At 35.5% G+C, this 20834-nt stretch overlaps 1 protein-coding gene across 1 annotated transcript in view; it reads right to left on the bottom strand.

Annotated features, from left to right (window-relative positions):
• Positions 1 to 20493, bottom strand: part of LOC149790362 (atrial natriuretic peptide receptor 2-like) — an 81441-nt gene extending 60948 nt beyond the window's left edge. The window contains exon 1 of the mRNA XM_089972407.1: positions 19994 to 20493. Within this exon, the coding sequence (XP_089828533.1) occupies positions 19994 to 20208 (215 nt within the window). The 5' untranslated portion in view covers positions 20209 to 20493. The remainder of the gene's footprint in view (positions 1 to 19993) is intronic.
• Positions 20494 to 20834: the final 341 nt, after the last annotated feature.

Raw genomic sequence — 20834 nt, 5'->3', positions numbered from 1 at the left:
ATATCACACTTTAAAGTCGTAGCATAACAATAGAGGCAATCCAGTCCAGATCATACTTTAAAGTCGTATCATAAAAAAAGACACAAACCAGTCCATATCAGGTTTACACACGAATAAAATCGTAGCATTATAACTAGATGCAATTACAGCCCATGGGACACTTAGACAGGAGACCTGATAAGTCGGGTAATTCATTTTTTTTTGTTCTCAGGCCACACTCATAAACATCGAAATGGTAAATGGTTGCTTCTGATATGTGTCACATATCTTTCTATTGGGGCAGTTTGTACTGGAATGTAATTTGCTCCTTACATTGTTTATATATACTGTCCCATATATACGTAGAAAATTATCGTTCGTGGATTTCACTCACCGTGTTGTCCCTAGCAGAGCCATTGGATACAGTGTGATGGTTCATGTGCAGGGCAGATGTTGTCGATGTCATCGGTTTCCGGTGTCACTGTTTGACCTACATTTAAGCACGGTTTGCCCTTCATTAGCATTTCCAATGGAAATGAAAATCCTCCGACGTAGATCGATAAATCTATCTCGATAACGAAATTTATATTCTGATGGCGGTTATCGAGACAGATATGATGGATACGTATAGTTTTCTTGGGGGAGGTATACAAAATCTGGCCTACACGGTGTTTGGAGACATTTCACACACGTATCGCTCGCAGATCACACTTAATGCATGGAAGGCAGTCCAATCTCTGTTCATCCTCACTAATTTTGCAGCAAAAGTACTATAATACTCATTTTCTGCGAGGTTTATTTCCAATACTCTTAAAATCGATGCTAATCTAATAGAGAATCTCCGTGTTGTATCATCCAATATACAGAGAGTTAATACAATTTTGAAATATTGAGGAAAACTCTAGACATTTCAGTCTTTGGACATTATTTAAACTCGATCAATGGCACGATATATTTTCCTTGATACTTACTTGGGATTAGTGACTTGTGCGTTTGTGGGTTTGACGTAGGGCAATAAATCAGTCCAAAACATATAATGCTATTGACTTACGGTTTAGGGGTTGATATCGCCTATTCATTAAAATCAGCAAAAATCTGCAGACAGTCTTGTCTACACACATCGGATGCAAGTTCTTTTAGTGATTAGGGGATACTATTTGCGGATAAAATCTTGTGTTTTGCGGCTTGTAAATCCACGCAGAATAGCACAATCCTCTGTCCTCTGTCATGTGGCCATTTCGAATTTCGCGCGAAATATGGCTGTTAGCAAATACAGTTCAGAGTCCAAACAGTACGCATGTGTATTCCGGAAAGATTTTCATGCAGCAAAATCGCATATTTTGATAAACAGATATTATCAGACCAACCTATCATCTTTCAGTAGTAACACAGATCTTAGGATTTGATTTATCGGACCAGGTTAAATGATATTTTTCAGAATATGATAGGCTAATAATGGCAGAAAGAACCCAGGGAAACTGCAGGAAGAACCATCGATATTGGGGAAGTTACTGGCAAGCGTTCTCATATAACCTCGTAGGTCGAGCTTAGATTCGAACCAACGCGGACAGAGGTGATATATTACTGATCTGTGCAGGCGTGCGCCTTAGACCGCTACTCCAACCAGGACCCCTTGATACCTAATTCATAAAGAAACCAGAGTGGTCTTTACGGATTTTATTCAGCAATAACAAGCTTTGGATAAATTCTTAACAACAGCAGCCACAGACTACTACTACAACTACTACTACTACTGCTACTACTGCTACTACTACTACTATTACTACTACTACTACTACTACTAATAATAATAATAATAATAATAATAATGTAGACGACGACGATTATGATAATAATTTAGCACCTGGTTGCCAAGGAAACCAAACAATTGCTACAGAGGCCTCTTAAAGCTCAGCTCTTGTAGAACATCAATAAAACGTGTCATATGAAATGTGCTTACATTTGGTTCCCATAGGTATGACCTCATACTTATAGTCACGGCCACTTACAGGGAAAAATGTAATCCTGTCGTCACCTGCGTCTTGTCAGGAGTATGAACTTTTGAATCACTGATGACAATTTAATACAATTTGGCCCATATATATATATATATATATATATATATATATATATATATATATATATATATATATATATATATATATATATATATATATATATATATATATATATATATATTGATTAGACGTTGTGTCGCGTACCATATCCACACCTCTGCCCCAATATCAAGGTCAAAGCAAGAAAAATTAAACTCTTTTATCCTCGTCTGGACCACTGAAACTATTTAATTAAACTTTAGCCAGTAATGTCATGACAAGATGGTGTTACAGTCATCCTTGTCTTGTAAGTAAAGCTAGTACAGGGGTGGGCAAACTAGAGCCCGCGGGTCGCATGCGGCCCACCAAGGGCTTTCATGCGGCCCGCCAAGGGTTTTCATGCGGCCGAGGAACAAGTCATCATTCGCACTGACTCTGTTTATGTTACTCTGTTTATCAAATAAATGTGCTTCTTTTGAAGTTTAAGTTTTAAGTTTTCAAATATTAACAGCATACTAACAACTGAAAATTAGATGTTGTTTAGAAAAACCTTTTGTTTTTGCTATTTCAAATATTAATTATTTTACTTAATGAACTATGCGGCCCGCGACAAGGTGTAAATTTGTGTATGCGGCACTTGCACTGGAAAGTTTGCCCACCTCTGAGCTAGTAGAATGTAACATTCGTCATTTTATTGTTAAATAGAAAGGACTGCTGTTTACGCCTTTGTGCTACAAATCTGATTGTGGAGCGATATATCTGAGAAGTATCTCTAAATACTTTACGGGTTGGATTTTACTCACCTTCCCAAAACAGAGCTGTGCCTACCGGTATATATCAAAATATGAATTTCGTTATCGATTTATCGATCTACCTAAGCCCCAGACAGACCACAAGCCATTGTACATTTTCAACGATGCCGTGCAACGACAAAAAATTCGAGGAGATTGCCTGTTGTTTGGATATTTATAACTAAATTGAATTTTCGCGCTGGGCACAAATTGGCGCACAGAAGCTAATCACATAAATAAGACTATATATAAAGTGTGCACACTAGAACAGTGCGAATTTTAATCGTGTTAGCAGCACCGATACAAAAACGGTATTTCTTTGGTGATATCGTGTTCCAAGTAAGTCAGTTAAGGTTGTATGCGAAAGATGCAAAGACGCTGTAATATATATTTCAGGGATCTTTTGAACAGTCACTTAGAGATAACGTATAGGAGGAGCACAAGGTCCAGAAACGGAGCTATCCATCAGGTGGCGAACGGAGGAGTACAAAGTCCCCTAACTTGGCTATCCAAGAGATGGCGGATGGAAGGAATACAAGGTGCCCTAACTGGCTGTCTCATGGGTAGCTGATGTTGTTGTTGTAGGGTTTAACGCCATTTTTCAGCACAAGATAGGCTATACATGGCGGCCATTATTAATGGTGGAGGAAGAACCCAGGAAATCCCCGGAAAGAACCACCGACCCTCGAGAAGCTACTGGCAAGCTTTCTCACATACCTACATTGGCCGAATCCGAGACTCGAACATACGCAGACAGAGGTGAGAGGTAGCTGATGTAAGGAGTACAAGGAAATCCAAGAGATGGCGGCTGGAAAGAGCACATGATCTCCTAACTGGGTTAACTATGAGATGGCATATGGAGGCAACACAAAGTCCCTTGAATGGACCATCCAACGGATGGCGGATAGGAGTAGAAGGCCCATGTGCATAATAAAGACTAACACAGGCAGCATAAACTCATCCAATACAGTCAAAGTAACTAAATACCCGTCTCCTTTGACAGTACATTTTTGATCCCGTTTTATAAAAAGAGCCAAGTGTAAAATAATTATAGTCAAAAACAAAACTGTTGCAGGATGAAGAGAAGGTAATGGTGGTCCCAGGATGAACACTGTCATTTGTTTTTAAAGCTGTATCTGATTTATCGCGAAGTCGGTCACAAAGCTGACACTGCTACTATTGCTTTACTGCGGGACATTTTGAACACTAACTCTACTGCAGGGGTGGCGCTCTACAGTTTCGTATTTAGCATATTAAAGAAAAAGATTTTTTCCCGGCTTTCCTCACTGGTTAAGCTGGCTATTTAAACCCTGTATGTCTTAGGTATAATTCGAAGAACCTTTAATTCCCTTTATTTTGGTGTATGATTGATGGGTGTCATATGGGTCATAGAGTATACAACTTGGCCGTACTCCAGATGTGCACCTTTCAAGAAAGTGCTAGCTCCAATTGGTCATTTTCACTTCCTGAACTTCAGAGGTATATTGTACAAAAAAGTGACCATAACTTTGTTTTATATTTTATAGATTTGGTAATTCATTCATTGCACTTTCAGAAGCTGATATTGTCTGGTCTGGCAAAATTTATTTTCCCTATTTTAATAGCTGCTACGGACAGTGTACTTTAGACTAATTTGGGCTGACTTTTTGAGTGCAAGGGAGCAGTCAATTTAGTTTGCAGTGTGCTTAGATCGTGAACAATTTCCAAAAGTACAATATCCTAAGAAATGTCCGCCACATTACATTGAAGTAGAGAAATGCCAACATTCTCTCCACTGTGCATGTCTTAAATGCAAACAACTTCACCTTACATATGTCACTCTCTCAAAAGTACATAATAACTGGTGAGGGCCCCCAGGGCAGTTTGACAACTAAGCTTTACTGCGGTACAGTTGGAACACTATTAATTTACTGCGGGACAGTTTGAAAACTTTTAATGTTTGAGGGACATTTAAATAAACAAGCCCGATAAACTTTATTGTAAAGATTGCTGAATTTCAATCATTGAAAGTGCAATTTAAGTTGTAATATTAAAATTATTTTTTCTTTTTCACTCATTGTTTTCTCTCTTATACGTTGTATTATTCTGTTTTTGGTTCCTTTTAGTTAATTTTCGTTTATTTTAGCTCATTTTTCTTTATTTTGGGAATTTAGACAGCGCATCAGAAAGTATGGCAATTACTATTATTAGTATTATTATCATTATCATCATCTACTTTATTATTATTATTATCGTTATTATTATTATTATTAGAGTTACTATCATCATCTACTTCTTTATTATTATTACCATCATTATTATTATTGATATTATTATTATTATTATTATTGTGATCATTATTATTATTATTATTATTATTATTATTATTATTGCTGTTGTTATATGTTTAACTGTTATAACTCTCTAACTAATAGAAATGATGTAAGCAAGGTATTTACTCGCGAGAAAATTCTTTAATACAGTTTACTATAAGAAAGTGATAAACTGACTGGAAATGTAAGACCATGCTTGAACTGAACGATAATGTTAGCCTCTCTCCACAGATTTCATTTTGCAAGCTGCGTTGAACAATATTTGGGGAAAAGGTTTCCAGTATAATTTTTTGGATTATTTGCTGTTATAGAAATATTTTGTTGTTGTTATGGATTTAACGCCATTTTTTCAGCACATGCACAGGCATTGCGGCCAGTATATTTGGTGCAGAAAGACCCCGGGAGAACCCTAAGAAGAACCACTGACCCACGGGAAGCTGCTGACAAGCTTTCTCACATAACGATGGCCGAGCCTGAGACTTGAACCTATGCTGACAGGGGTGAGATGTCAGTGATTTGTAAAGGCGAGCGCCTTAGACTGCATGATCACCCCGGCCCCACAAATTATATAAAAAATATTTATCGTGTGATAATGCCGAATGATATGATTATGACAAGAATGTAAGATGGTCGCAATAAATTTATCTCTAAGTTTCAATAAAGCCAAAAAATAATAATCAAGTTCGTAGCCAAAAAATAATAATCAAGTTCGTACCATGTGTGTAGAAGAATTTCGTGAGCATTATTAAATCAGATATCATACTAACATAGCATGTTGCACAAAATTCAAGCTTTGTTACCTTTTCTTAGTCGTCGTTCAAATAATATTGTGTGGTAAGGGATTCTAATGGTATTGCAACGGATTCCAATGGTATTGTAATAGAAACCGTTGGTGTTGTAATGTATTCCAATGGTACTGTAACAGAAACCATTTCTGTTGTAATGTATTCCAATGGTATTGTGATGGATTCCAATGGTATTGTGATGGATTCCTATGGTATTGAGATAGAAACCATTGGTGTTGCAATGTATTCCATTGGTATTGTAGTGTATTCCAGTGGCAGTGTAATGCATTCCAATGGTATTGTAATGGATTCCAATGGTATATGGATAGAAACCATTGGTGTTGTAATGTATTCCAATGGTACTATAACAGAAACCATTGGTGTTGTAATGTATTCTAATGGTATTGTGATGGATTCCAATGGTATTTTGATAGAAACATTTGGTGTTGTAATGTATTCCAATGGTACTGTAACAAAAACCATTGGTGTTGTAATGTATTCCAGTGGTATTGTAATGGATTCCAATGGTATTGTGATAGAAACCATTGGTGTTGTAATGCATTCCAATGGTATTGTAATGGATTCCAATGGTACTCTAACAGAAACCTTTGGTGTTGTAACGTATTCCAATGGTATTGTGATGGATTCCAATGGTATTGTGATAGAAACCATTGGTGTTGTAATGCATTCCAATGGTATTGTAATGGATTCCAATGGTACTCTAACAGAAACCTTTGGTGTTGTAACGTATTCCAATGGTATTGTAATGGATTCCAATGGTATTGTGATAGAAACCATTGGTGTTGTAATGCATTCCAATGGTATTGTAATGGATTCCAATGGTACTCTAACAGAAACCTTTGGTGTTGTAACGTATTCCAATGGTATTGTGATGGATTCCAATGGTATTGTGATAGAAACCATTGGTGTTGCAATGTATTCCATTGGTATTGTAATGTATTCCAATGGTATTGTAATGGATTCCAATGGTATTGTGATAGAAACCACTGGTGTTGTAATGCATTACAATGGTATTGTAACAGAAATCAACGATGTTGTAATGGATTTCAATGGTGTTGTACTTAAACCAATGGTATTATTATGGAAACCAATGGTATTGTAAGTATAAATAACTCTAACTGAGCAACAGAATTAATAAAGCCCATGTATCTATCCACCTGTCTATCTATCTACCTGTATGGAAAAAAGTGCGCCTGGTGTGTGCGCCCATTATTGTACTGAACTGAATATATAGAGAGACAGTACAAGACAACAGTAACATGTTGTAATTTGGAAACACGCGGGACAATGCAGGGCCACCAAACGGTAACATCGTTACTTGATGTCTTAAATTGGAAAAACAAAAGACAATGCAGGACACTTAACGGTAACAATGTTACCGGATGTTTCAAACTGGAAGCAAGCGGGATAATGCATATGTAGGACACTTAACGGTAACAACGTTACCTCGTGTTTTAAACTGGAAACACGAGGGACAATGCAGGACAATTAACGTAACATTACCTAGTGTTTTAAACTGAATACGCTAAAGACAATTAACGGAAGCATGCATTACCTAATATTTTAAATTGGAAACACACAACTCATTAAAGATTTGCACATACAAACGGATATACCATGACAAGCATCATTCATACCCATGTCCCCAAGGTGGTTGACCACATTTGTATACCCTTCACCTCTCTCTCTCTCTCTCTCATAATATTTACTGTCAATTTTAAAGTTTAAAAAGTAAAAACGGTAACGCGTAGCTTTTTCAAAGACGTCACAATTATATAAAATATATTATTAAACTAATAAATCTAATTAATTTATAATTAATTTAAACAAAACATTAGGATAGCCACTCCTGTCTATATTTCATTTGATCGGAATTAATATTAAAGTTTCTAAACATATTTTCTTTTAATTCGAAGTAATGTAATAATGTGGGAAGATCAGGGCAGCTATGACCACTCCTGACCGCCATGACCACTCCTCCGGACAGCCGTGACCACTCCAGCCAGCCATAACCACGTTATGTATGTGCTAATCATGAATGAAGAGTTTGTATGTGTTGATTAGTTTGTGACATCATTATCATCGCATGAAAGGCTATCTAGTGTAGAAGGACTGTGAGCAAGGTACGTATGTCCAGAGGCATATCACAGCAGCCGACATGGGTTGTTAAGGGCAGGATTCGAACCTTTAACCCACTGACGATGACTCTGGCACGCTGATCACTCTACTATTTCTGTCCTTGACAGCCGTCTCACTCATTTTAACCCCTTTTGACTCTCCTTAAAGGAGCCTCCCCAAATATCAAATGGCTTTCACGTCTGCTGCAAAAGGACACAAGAAGTACAATTTTGATTTATTTCTTCACACTTGTGAGAAACTTTCCCATTCGTCACTCTTTCTTGACTGAAATAAGATGTAGATATGGTTGCCCAGGGCTATTTAACACGACAACATAATTAGTTCTGAATCATCCGGGATATTTGGTCTGTAACATTCTATTGCTATAATTTTTAATGGCGTAATATAGACAATGAAGAATCTAAAGAAACACGTGCGCCTCAGTTAATGTTATTGGAAGACAAAAATATACCATAGAACGGAATAGACGTACCTCCATGGGCTTGTATTTGCTAACATATGTTTGGTTGCTTGGTTTTTAATAGCACTTTCAACGCTGGCTGTACCATGCAGAAGAAATGAGAGGTAAAAATCTTTCCCATGATCACAACGAGGAGCCGACCCAGCCTGGCCTCTGTGTATATCAAACCCGCGACCGTCGGATTGCGTGTCCGACGTTCTACCAATAGAGCTACGGCGTCTTTGTCATGGACATATATATTATTTGAACTTGGTTTGCATCATAAAAGGTAAATAAATAGGTTAATCGAACGTATAAAAACATGCATCAAGAATAACCTTTACAACTAGCAGGGACTCGCATGCACCGTAATCGCTTCGACAGGGACAACTTTGATATATAATATGGGCTTGCTTCATCAAATAATAAATAATAACATCGAACGTATAATATAACGCAGCTAATAAGCAGCCTTAATAATTTTCATGAAATCATTAAAATTGGTGATTTTGTTCCAGAAAGTCACTAAATATATCGAGATAAACACAAAATTGATGTAAGGATGACGGAAGAAAATGCAGAGGAACCAATCTGATTAAGATCATATCTCCACTGTCCTACGTGAAGATCAGCCAGCGACCGCCGATTGGTCATGTTCTGGTGACCTATGTTATTACCACAATCGCTAATTTATCAGCTAATCAGATGAAATCTCACACAGTTGCGTTTGGGAGACTGAGGAGTTTGGCTGAAGAGCATCAATGTAAGCTGAACGATTTGATTCACTGTCAAATTTCTGAAAGCTGCATTTCCATTGGCTATATCAAAAAGTTACCAGAATTCGACCCCTAGATCGGTCGCTATCAGATCATAAGGTAGGACATATTGGCAGAGGAACAAGAGAAACCCTTGAGACTGGTATTATTATGTAATTTGATAAGACGTGAAAAATATATTTTGAATTGCGGTACATTTTAGATTCAGAGAGATTAGAAAAAACATGACAAACTGTTTTTGTTTTGTAATTGACCTTCGCTATAATTGTTTTATTGCATGATTTAGAGAAAAAAATTAAATTTTATTTTGAATTGCACAATGTCATTTCAATGGAATGACGCCAAGAATTTTAATTTGTGAAATCACATAAAAGTCAATAACGACATGACCGTGCGGCACGAAGAAATTTCAAATATCACTTTACAATGCCATTAAATAAGAAATCATTTGTACGTCAACCATGTTATAATATATTTATTACAATCAGGTACAAATGTCTTTATTACATGATTCCTGTTAACGATTTTTGTGTCATTTGAAGGTACATCAGGTCGCGATATATGATGTTTATGCTGCACGGTCATTCATCATACAGCATGTTTGTGATGTCATAACGTTAAGCTCTTAGCGACATGCCGTCGAAATGGCATTTGCACATATTTAAAAGCTGATGTTAATACTTTAAATCATACAATAAAACAATTACAGACTTTAATTTCGATCAATATAAAGTTGTATGAACCAGTAAAGCAGCATCCTGACCGACGCGAAGCCAGGATCAATATAAATTATGTTATCATACTAAATTATATTATATTATATTATATTATATTATATTATATTATATTATATTATATTATATTATATTATCTTATGTTATGTTATATTATATCATATCATATCATATTATATTATATTATATTATATTATTATATTATATCATATCATATTATATTATATTATATTATATTATATTACGTCACGTCACGTCGCGTCGCATCAGATTATATTATTATATTATATTATATTATATATATATATATATATATATATATATATATATATATATATATATATATATATATATATATATATATATATATATATATATATATATATCTCGCTTTAGAAAATGTAGAAACGTAGAAAATGAAAATGATTGTCAGTCCTTTTCTCATGAATTCGATAATGTTTAAAATAGATCATCTGTAGCCATTGTAAACGATTATACAAGCCAGATTCTCTGATCAGATGATTGACTGGCGAAATACCATCCGATGATTGACTGGCGAAATACCATTAGATGATAGACTGACAAAATACCATCAGATGATAGGCTGGCGAAATACCATCAGATGATAGACTGGCGAAATACCATCAGATGATAGACTGGCGAAATACCTTCAGATGATAGACAGGCGAAATATCATTAGAATAACCTGTAGCCTACCTTAAATGTGGGAACCAGAAAAGGCACTTTACTATTAAACCGCAACTGTTAACCCTTAGACGTCACTTGTCTGGAGTCATTAAAACTTATATTCCCTTTCGAAATATTTACATATCATGTGTTGAAAACAACACAAAAGACGCCATTACATCATATATTAGCCACTAGGCTATCGTAATTCAAAGATATGGTAGCCCAGAGCTATCATTCTGATGCCTCTAGCATATTTTATATAGGTGAACTTTTAACCCTAGAGATATATTTCTTTGTCGTTTAGATCATTATCTTTGTCATTTTGATAAATGTATGTTATAAGTTATACATAACAATTATACCTGTAAATTTGCGGGGAAACCCCCAACTCTGGTATCGGCTTTAGTGGCACGTTGATTACAGCAGCAGCTATGTGTCAACCATACGCTTTTCGATTATCTCGCGCATTCTCGCGAGAGACTAGTTGAACGAGATTAGCTTTGCTAAGCTGCTACAAGATGTAGTTGTTTGAGCAAAAACTAAGTTTAAGTTAAGCCTATATTTAAAGTAAGTAATAAAAGATTGTGCTGTGCAGTTTTAACATTTCAACTGTTAATTAGTTCTTCCTTGTACGGCAATGCTTGCAGGTGAGCTGGATAAGGCCGATGAAACTCCGTACCACATACTGAAGTTATGCAATCGTTAACAAATGAGTAGCTTTAATTGACGTCATTTGGTGAATTTTTAAAGTGTTTTGTCTAGTCGACGTGGTTTTGGAACAAGAGTGCTCTAATTTCCAGGAAGTGACTGTGACAACTGATCCTTAAAATTGTCAACAGAGCAAACTTGCTAATCTCGTATCGAGTCGTGAAACATTTTCTCCCTGTGCAGTATCAACCGAAACGTAAACCGTTTGTCAAAACTAAATTTTAACTATCTGCAGGAAAGGGAAAAATTCGTCTTTTTTAAATTGTTCCTAACAGTTTGATTACATAATATTGCATACATTTCGTTTAATAAGTCACATGATTCGCTAGCAGATCTGGGTCTGCGCAATTTGTTAGGACTAATTAGTATAGCAAAAACATAGACCCTCATCTCTAGGCGCACTATACGACGGCAGATTAGGGTCTGTGTTGTTTGCAGTTGGATTTGACTTATAAGTGAGTACATACGGTATCCGTTATGTTTCCAAATCTCCTAAACCCAGATGGGTTTATGTGTCTCGGCCTTGAACCATAGTATAGTACTGCCTAGTAAACATAGTGGTGTAGTCATTGCATAATATGGTAAACATAATGGTTCAGTAATAATGGTACAGTGAACATAACGGTGCAGTAATAACAGAGTATAGTAACCATAATGGTGTACTAATAAGGCTTATAGTTAAAACATAGCATAGTAAACATAATCCTTAAGTAATTACACTGTATATTAAATATAATGGTGTAATAATAAGACGTATAGTTAAAACATAGCATAGTAAACATAATCCTTAAGTAATTACACTGTATATTAAACATAATGGTGTAATAATAAGACGTTTAGTTAAAACATAGCATAGTAAACATAATCGTTAAGTAATTACACTGTATATTAAACATAATGGTGTAATAATTACAGAGTTTAGTAAATATTATAGTGTAATAATAAAACAGTAAGTAAACATACTGCTGTAGTAATAATGCATTATAGTAAACATAATGATGCAGTAATTACACACAGTAGTAAATATAGTCGTGCAATAATAACACTCTAACGACAACAAAGATTATTTTATGTTTGAATTTAATGTCACAAATCATTTGCATAATTTATCCGTGCATGTAAGCGTCTTGAACAGGACATTGAGAGTTCGATACGTACGGGTTACAAAAATGTAACTTATATTTTCTCGGTCCTAAGTATGTATACGTATAGCCTGAGTATGTATGTATGTATGTATGTATGTATGTATGTATGTATGTATGTATGTATGTACTTTATATTATTGTAAATATCCATAATGTTTCCGTATGAAAATGACACCAGTCCAACACCGGCGAAGAACCCTCCCTTAAAGGGCTCCAGATTTCTAGAAAATTCGAGAATTAACAGAAATGGGATTCAGGAAGCAGCACGTTATCAACGTGACTTAAAACTGAAATCATGCAGATGGCGCATGTACATCGCTGCACTTTCGGTTGGCTACTAGAGAAATTTGAGATAATTAGTATTTTTTTAAAAATACAAATCCTATGGTAAAATCATGCTATCTACCGACAGAGAAGTGCAACGGTTGAGCTCCATTATACTGAGATAGCGAAACTGTAAGAGGCAAAAGGGAAACAGTTTTCAGGAATCTCCACGAGAGAAAGTTACCAGGAATCTCCAGATTCACAATCTCTTGTTTGATGCAGAAAAGAAATAGATAAACGGACGAACTAAAGCTCCGTATAGGTTCACTAATCTGGCTTACAAATTCAGAAAGTCGAATAAAATACTCAGTCACACAACCAACGTTCAAATGTATTGAGTTAGAACGCACACTTCGGTGTTTGTAAGAATTTGTTAACAAGTCTTTAGGACTCTCTCTCTCTCTCTCTCTCTCTCTCTCTCTCTCTCTCTCTCTCTATATATATATATATATATATATATATATATATATATATATATATATATATATATATATATATATATATATATAGTTACGTGTTTAGGCTATATATGTCAAATCCGCGTGAAACAAGTTGGCTAGGAATGTTACCTTAATATCATTACTTTGCAAAACAGTTTTCACTATAGACACTTTCGATGTGATTAAATACAACTGTATATTCATTAAAATATTTATATACTAGACCGTTCCAGTGGCCTAAGCTGTTAGAGCGTCCGCCTCGGATGCGGGAGGTCGCGAGTTCGAACCCCGGCCGAAGCATACCAAAGACTTATAAAAATGGTACTTGCAGCTGGGAATCGTTCAAGCTACGCTAAAAATCCAAATCAGATACATGCACACTATTTACATACTGACAGGGCCGACAAAGGGGTGGGGGTGCGCGGGATATATCCCCGAGGCCCGGGCCGAAGAACACTTTTAGTTCTATAAAAGAAATATTTTGTTTGAACAAGAACTAAGAGAGGCTTTCTAAGGCCCACCATACTGAAACTATAAATATATCAAATAAGTGTATGTTAAGATGAAGGTAGAAAGGAAGGAAGATAGAAGAACAGAAGAGAATGATAGAAAAGACAAATTTAGACAGACTGATGATCTTCACCAAAACTATTGTACGATAGTACAAAAGGCAGTATTTATGTAAGTAAATAACCAATAGAATTACGTACGTGTTATTCTCACTTTGATACATACACGACCACTCCCGTGGCTAGAGCTTCCGCCTCGGATGCAGGAGGTCGCGGGTTCGAACCCAAGTCAAACCAAAGACTTAAAAATAGTATTAACAGCTGCTTCGCTTGGCGCTCAGCATTAAGAGGTTAGTGTTGGAACTGGTCGGCCTGGTGTCAGGATAATGTGACTGGTGGGACATCATGATATATGTCTGCGGCATGATGCCCCAGTGCTAGACATCACTATAATCTGCCACGCTACAGACATCGTAGCAAAATGACTGAAAGCACTGAGACACACAGAAAACACAGATAAAACACAGAGATACACAGAGACATCACATGGATACACAGAGACATCACATGGATACAGAAAGACATCACGTGGATGCACAGAGACATCACGTAGATAACACAGACAGTGCGTATATACACAGAGACATCACAACTCTAAAAGGGATTCTAATGTTTCTCAGATCTTTCCGTTTACAATATCTATCTGCGATAAGCTTGTCGGTTAAGTTTATATTCTAATAGTTCCTTTTAAACCTTGAACAGACATTATTTTTATTTTTATTTTGCCAGAAGCAATATAAGATGGTACATCAGAATTATACAAATAAATGATTTTTATATTGGTAGAACTGGTTTTTTAGAAGTTATTTAGAATTTTTACATTTTTTATTATTCTATTTTAGTCTATTCAGTAGTGCTACTACTACTACTACTAACTAATAAAAATGTAAAACAACAACAACAAAAACAACAATAATAATAATAATAATAATAATAATAATAACAATAATAAATCAGTTTAAGATATGTAAAATATTGTGCATTTCGAGTGATGGAGTTCACATTAACTGCAAGGTTCACATGCATTGTTGAATATTTTTTTTTAAAAGCTTTGTTTAAATATGTCCATGTGGTATCCACCTCTCCCAAGAAAAATGATTGCATCTGCACTTTTTACTCTTTCTTCTCATAGTTTGAAAAACTACATTGTCTCAAATAGGTACCATTGTCTCAAGTAGGTTCCGTTCATGACACATTTCTTTTCATCGTACATCAGTCTTTTTGTTTCTCCCGGAACAGAATTAAACTACACCAAGTCTGTGTCGGTATAGATGTCCCACGTCATTCACAGAGTATACAGCCGTTTTATTTGTATTTACATGTAAAAATGTTTTAAATTGTAAGAAATTGTGCTTATCTCAAATCTATGTTGACCTGAATGTCTTAATGCTTCTAGTTGCATGTATTACTGACAGGTTCGTTCAAAATGCCTGGTGATCGAAAATAGTAAAGGATGATATACCAATTACAGCCAATACAATGAAAATTATAGGCATCTTAGTGGTTTGTGTCCTTTCTACTGACATCCATGTTGATTCTCCAATTTTATGTGGATGGTCTACTTAAACTGCTGAAAGAATGGGGAATTTTAAAACCGAAATCTGCGTGACCACGCTTAATTTTATGAGACAGGAAAAGATATTAAGTGTTGTAATTTTCATTAGTTTGGGCATGGGCACTCTCGGGGGAAACCCGGATATAAAATAACTTATATTGATGGATGGCCATGTCATTCACAGAACGTTCACTGCAATGGTAGCAAGAAACACTAGCGTAAAAGAGCCTCTAAACACAATAAGAATAACTAAACGATGAATTCGCTGCGAATAAGGTACCACCAGTACCAATACAGACATACAGAGAAACAGACAAACATACACATTTTTGGTGTTTCTAGATACTTAATTAGTGAAGAATTATATTTTATACTGATATATGTGATTTGTAGATGTACGGATTGAAACCGTAAGGGGAAGACATGTCAAACAGACGAATAGAAAGAGAGAGAAAGAGACAGACGAATAGATAGATAAACAGTCAGTCAGTCAGACAGACAGACACATAGATAGATAGATAGACAGACGGATGGATGGATGGATAGACAGACAGATAGACAGGCAGATAAACAGATAGATAGATAGATAAATAGATAGATATCGGTCTATAGTTTCGTTGATGCTAAATGATGTACCACACGTAACCTTTACTGTCATGTTAGTATATCGCTAATTTTCTACGGTCATGTTTGCAGTAACATCTCTTTTATATAGTTTGTTCTTTTGTTTTAAAAACAGGTAAATCTTCGTGTCATCGTGTGTCTTTTGATATTCTCCAATCATGCAGATCAGTTGTGTATGACAGCTATTTATGGAAAACGTTAAGTACAAGTACAATGTCAAGTTAGCTGTACCGCTTTTGAAACTGGAATATAGTTGTTGTGGGTTAATGCCATTGTTGAGCGCAGCATAGGCTATACCTTGCGGCTAGCATAACTGGTGGAGGAACAACCCGGGAAAACCCCCAAAATGAACCACCGACCTACGGGAAGCTACTAACAAGCTCTCTGACGTGCCCGAGACTCGAATCCACGCAGAGAGATGTTAGATGGCAGTGATCAGTAACAGTGAGGGCTTTAGACCACCTGGTCACTTGGGGTCCGGACATTGGAATAAATGTATGCCTTCAAGACAAAGACATGTGCAAAAGATCAACATCCGGAGGTCTTTTGACATTTGTCTTTAAGATTTTTGATCTAATTATTGTTCTTACGTTTCTCGACTCGTCTTTTAAACTCACGAAACTATTATAAAAGAAATAAATGATTTGAAACGTAGACGGAGATTGATACTGCATTTAAATCTCTGTGGAACTCATCTACATTACTTCTCCAACTGGCGCATGCGTACGACATTTATGGACCTTTTAGTTCCCTGTTTCAGAAGTTTCCATCAACTATGATAGAAATAGCACCATGCATTAGCGCAGTCTAGTGTGATGGTTCAGTTTCCCTCTATCTAATACGGAGGTGTGAGACTTCAGCGAGGTACGATTTAGACAGGAAACGTATATATTGTCAGTTTATGAATATGAATGCGGACAAAAGATGTTTGATTATATATTGTCATAAAAATTTAAAAGTGGACAGAATTCAATTGGTCGAAAAAGAAAACAAGTCTTTATTTGGATGCATGGGGAATCTGTGGACTTGTTCTCTTGTGTAAGGCGATAATCTTCCATATTGGTTTTGCGTGTAATGTATGTTTTCTTTTGTGAAGCGACCTTGTCACCGTTTGCTGGAAAAACATAAGCGTAACTACATATTTTAGTAGTTACGCTTATGTTTTTCCAGCAAACGGTGACAAGGTCGCTTCACAAAAGAAAACATACATTACACGCAAAACCAATATGGAAGCCTTATCGCCTTACACAAGAGAACATTTGCATGTGAAATGTATTCCAAATAAACGGGGACAAAGTCACCTCATACAAAAAAAAAAACACATCTACATGATATGAATTTCCAGTATTGGGGGTGGGGGCTATCAATTCACAGAAGGGAACTGCTACATGTAAAATGTATTTCCAAATAACGGGGACAAAGTCACGTCACAAAAGAGAATATCTACATGTGAAATGTATTTCCAATAAACGGGGACAAGGCCACTTCACAAAAGAGAACATGTACATGCGACATGTACTTCCAATTAACAGAGACCATGTCGCTTCACACATGGGACAATCTACACATGGTATTTATTACATTGATTTGTATCTCTTCTGAGAATAGTTCAGTTGCATTTTAGATTATGGTGTCATGACTTCACATCATTTATCTGACCACGTAGTACATTTTTTCTTTTCTTTTACCATTTGTTCCTATTGAAAGTCATTTTTAAAAATGTTTTTAATTCCAGTACAGTAGCTTTTTCACGACCCTTGCTATCATGTATGATCTTCATCACTTATCATTATTCGTAATGACAACTCGATAAACGTGCTAACGATGTACACTCGACACCTTGAATAAAGTACAATGCAGCTGTCAGTTGCTTTGTTATTTAATTCGTGCACGTGCAAATATCTGCTCCGCTATATATTCTGTTAATATATGATTACGTAGAAATATCAAATGCAATATATGGTTAAATAGAAATATTAAATTTAATGAACGATTAAATAGAAATATTAAATTTAACTCACCATTGCTACTCAAAGCTCGTCTGTTCTCTTTGATTTATTTTATTGATATTTGTGTAAAAGTCAAATATGACAAATATATCCGAGTTTTCTTCGTTTATGCTCCAAATTGTAATCTCATAAAATACAACCAATTGCCAACTTGTTACTGAAGATGTTGATGTTGAAAATGCTCTAGATGTATAGCAATTACACATCAGTGACACTGCCTGATGATTTCTGGCATAAATCAAAAGTTCCCCGCAGTCTCAATGTTGCTAGTAAATGACCCTACACCCATTTTTCGTTGATGATGATGATGATGATGATGATGATAGCAGTAGTCGTGGTAGTAGTAGCAGCAGTAGTTGTAGCAGTAATAATAATAATAATAATAATAATAGTAACATATATTCGGTAATCAGAAAAATCATAAACGAATGATTCGGATTAGATATATCTTTAAAATCCTATTCTTCAGTTATTAAGTTAAAATCCCAGATCATCCATATTACCTTATCAAACGAGGAGTTAACTATCATTCAGAATACGATTTTTCTCATATAGTTCGTAAATGTTGATTTATTGTGTGTGTGTGTGTGTGTGTGTGTGTGTGTGTGTGCGAGTCATCACTCGTAAAATCCCCTCTCCTGTTTTTTCCACTTCTTCTCGCTTCTCATTTCTTTGTATTTAATTTGGGAGTTTCTTCTTGATTAATTACACGGATACATCATTCCATCAATAAACAACCGCATGCCTTAAATAACGTAACGTGTTATTTCAACAACATTTCCATAACGGAAACATCGACTAAGTGCTAATCATGAGGTTTTGCTACTAAAGATCCATGTTGTTGGACTCGGATTTAAATACAATGACTAAAGATCCATGTTGTTGGTCTCGGATTTAAATACAATGATTAAAGATCCATGTTGTTGGACTCGGATTTAAATACAATGACTAAAGATCCATGTTGTTGGACTCGGATTTAAATACAATGACTAAAGATCCATGTTGTTGGACTCGGATTTAAATACAATGACTAAAGATCCATGTTGTTGGACTCGGATTTAAATACAATTACTAAAGAACCATGTTGTTGGACTCGGATTTAAATACAATGACAAAAGATCCATGTTGTTGGACTCGGATTTAAATACAATGACTAAAGATCCATGTTGTTGGACTCGGATTTAAATACAATGACTAAAGATCCATGTTGTTGGACTCGGATTTAAATACAATGACTAAAGATCCATGTTGTTGGACTCGGATTTAAATACAATGACTAAAGATCCATGTTGTTGGACTCGGATTTAAATACAATGACTAAAGATCCATGTTGTTGGACTCGGATTTAAATACAATGACTAAAGATCCATGTTGCTGGACTCGGATTTAAATACAATGACTAAAGATCCATGTTGTTGGACTCGGATTTAAATACAGTGACTAAAGATCCATATTGTTGGACTCGGATTTAAATACAGTGACTAAAGATCCATGTTGTTGGACTTATACAATTACGATTATAACCGTCATAAATATCATTTGATAATGATCACAGATGAATTTCCTGATATTGCTGCTCCGCAGAACTGATGGGAGACTGACTAAGATAAAGTAGAATCTTTCATTGTTTAATTTTTTTTTGGTCTTATATCCGATGTATCTAGATTTATTGTTCTCGTAATATGCATTTAATACAAATCTGAGTTACCATTGTCACAACTTATGGTCCATGAATTTTTACAATAATAATAATAATAATAATAATAATAATAATAATAATAATAATAACAATAATGATAATGATAACTACAACAACAACAACAACAACAATAATAATAATAATAATAATAATAATAATAATAATAATAATGCACATAATTCTTTTGACATTCTTACTTGATAGTATACTCCGGTAGAAACTTTTCTTCCATAGTTTGCAATGCCAATTTTAACGCTCCAACACTTGAGATCGCACTGAAATTATGATATTCCTTTTCCGGGGCCATCCACGCAATTCTTAATTCCTTATCATTTTTTAAAGATTCCTGGCCCTGTAAGAAGCACCATCCTAAAATAAACACCGCTCCACCGAATAAAAGCTCTAGTTTCATATTCTATCTTCCACTTGGAATATATAAAAGCAAAACGGCTTCCATCATACAAACACCTCAATTAGGCTTAAGAAAACACACATTTGTAACTCCGATACGGAATAGAACTCTTATCAATAAAATTAAACGATGATACAATGGATATTATTTTCTTTCTGTAAATCACAAATGAAATAAGTGCACGATGAAAGCACTAATATCCGGATTATCACTGAAAGTTATGACTCGAGCCACCATATTACTCCCAGGCAGACATGTTTTCGGCTTCTGTTTTAAAGTCCTTACCTTTTGTTCTCTTACTATGACGTCACATAAAATGTCCAATAAGAACAGTGATCATCAAGTTGACATGACAGTCGGAGGGAGTCATGTACATTAGCTGTCAAGTGACGTATGACTTTGTGGTGTACAAATAAATGACCTCCTCCTAGGACGTGACAAGTTTATGCCTATTTTGCACCCCTATTAAAGTACTTGTAGAGAGAGAGAGAAAGAGATTCTTTTTAGCCAAAGCCAATTGGACGTTATGACATAAAAATATTTGAGCAGCGTACCTATTACAGTAGTGATACAACCTTAAAATGCCATTAGTTAGGGGGATATCCCAAAACTAGGAACATTAAAGG

Source organism: Sinohyriopsis cumingii, chromosome 10 (assembly GCF_028554795.1).
Source record: "Sinohyriopsis cumingii isolate HCF-2022 chromosome 10, ASM2855479v2, whole genome shotgun sequence".
Lineage (NCBI taxonomy): Eukaryota > Metazoa > Mollusca > Bivalvia > Unionida > Unionidae > Sinohyriopsis > Sinohyriopsis cumingii.
Note: the sequence above shows the minus strand (reverse complement) of the source record. Positions and strands in the feature narration are given on the sequence as shown.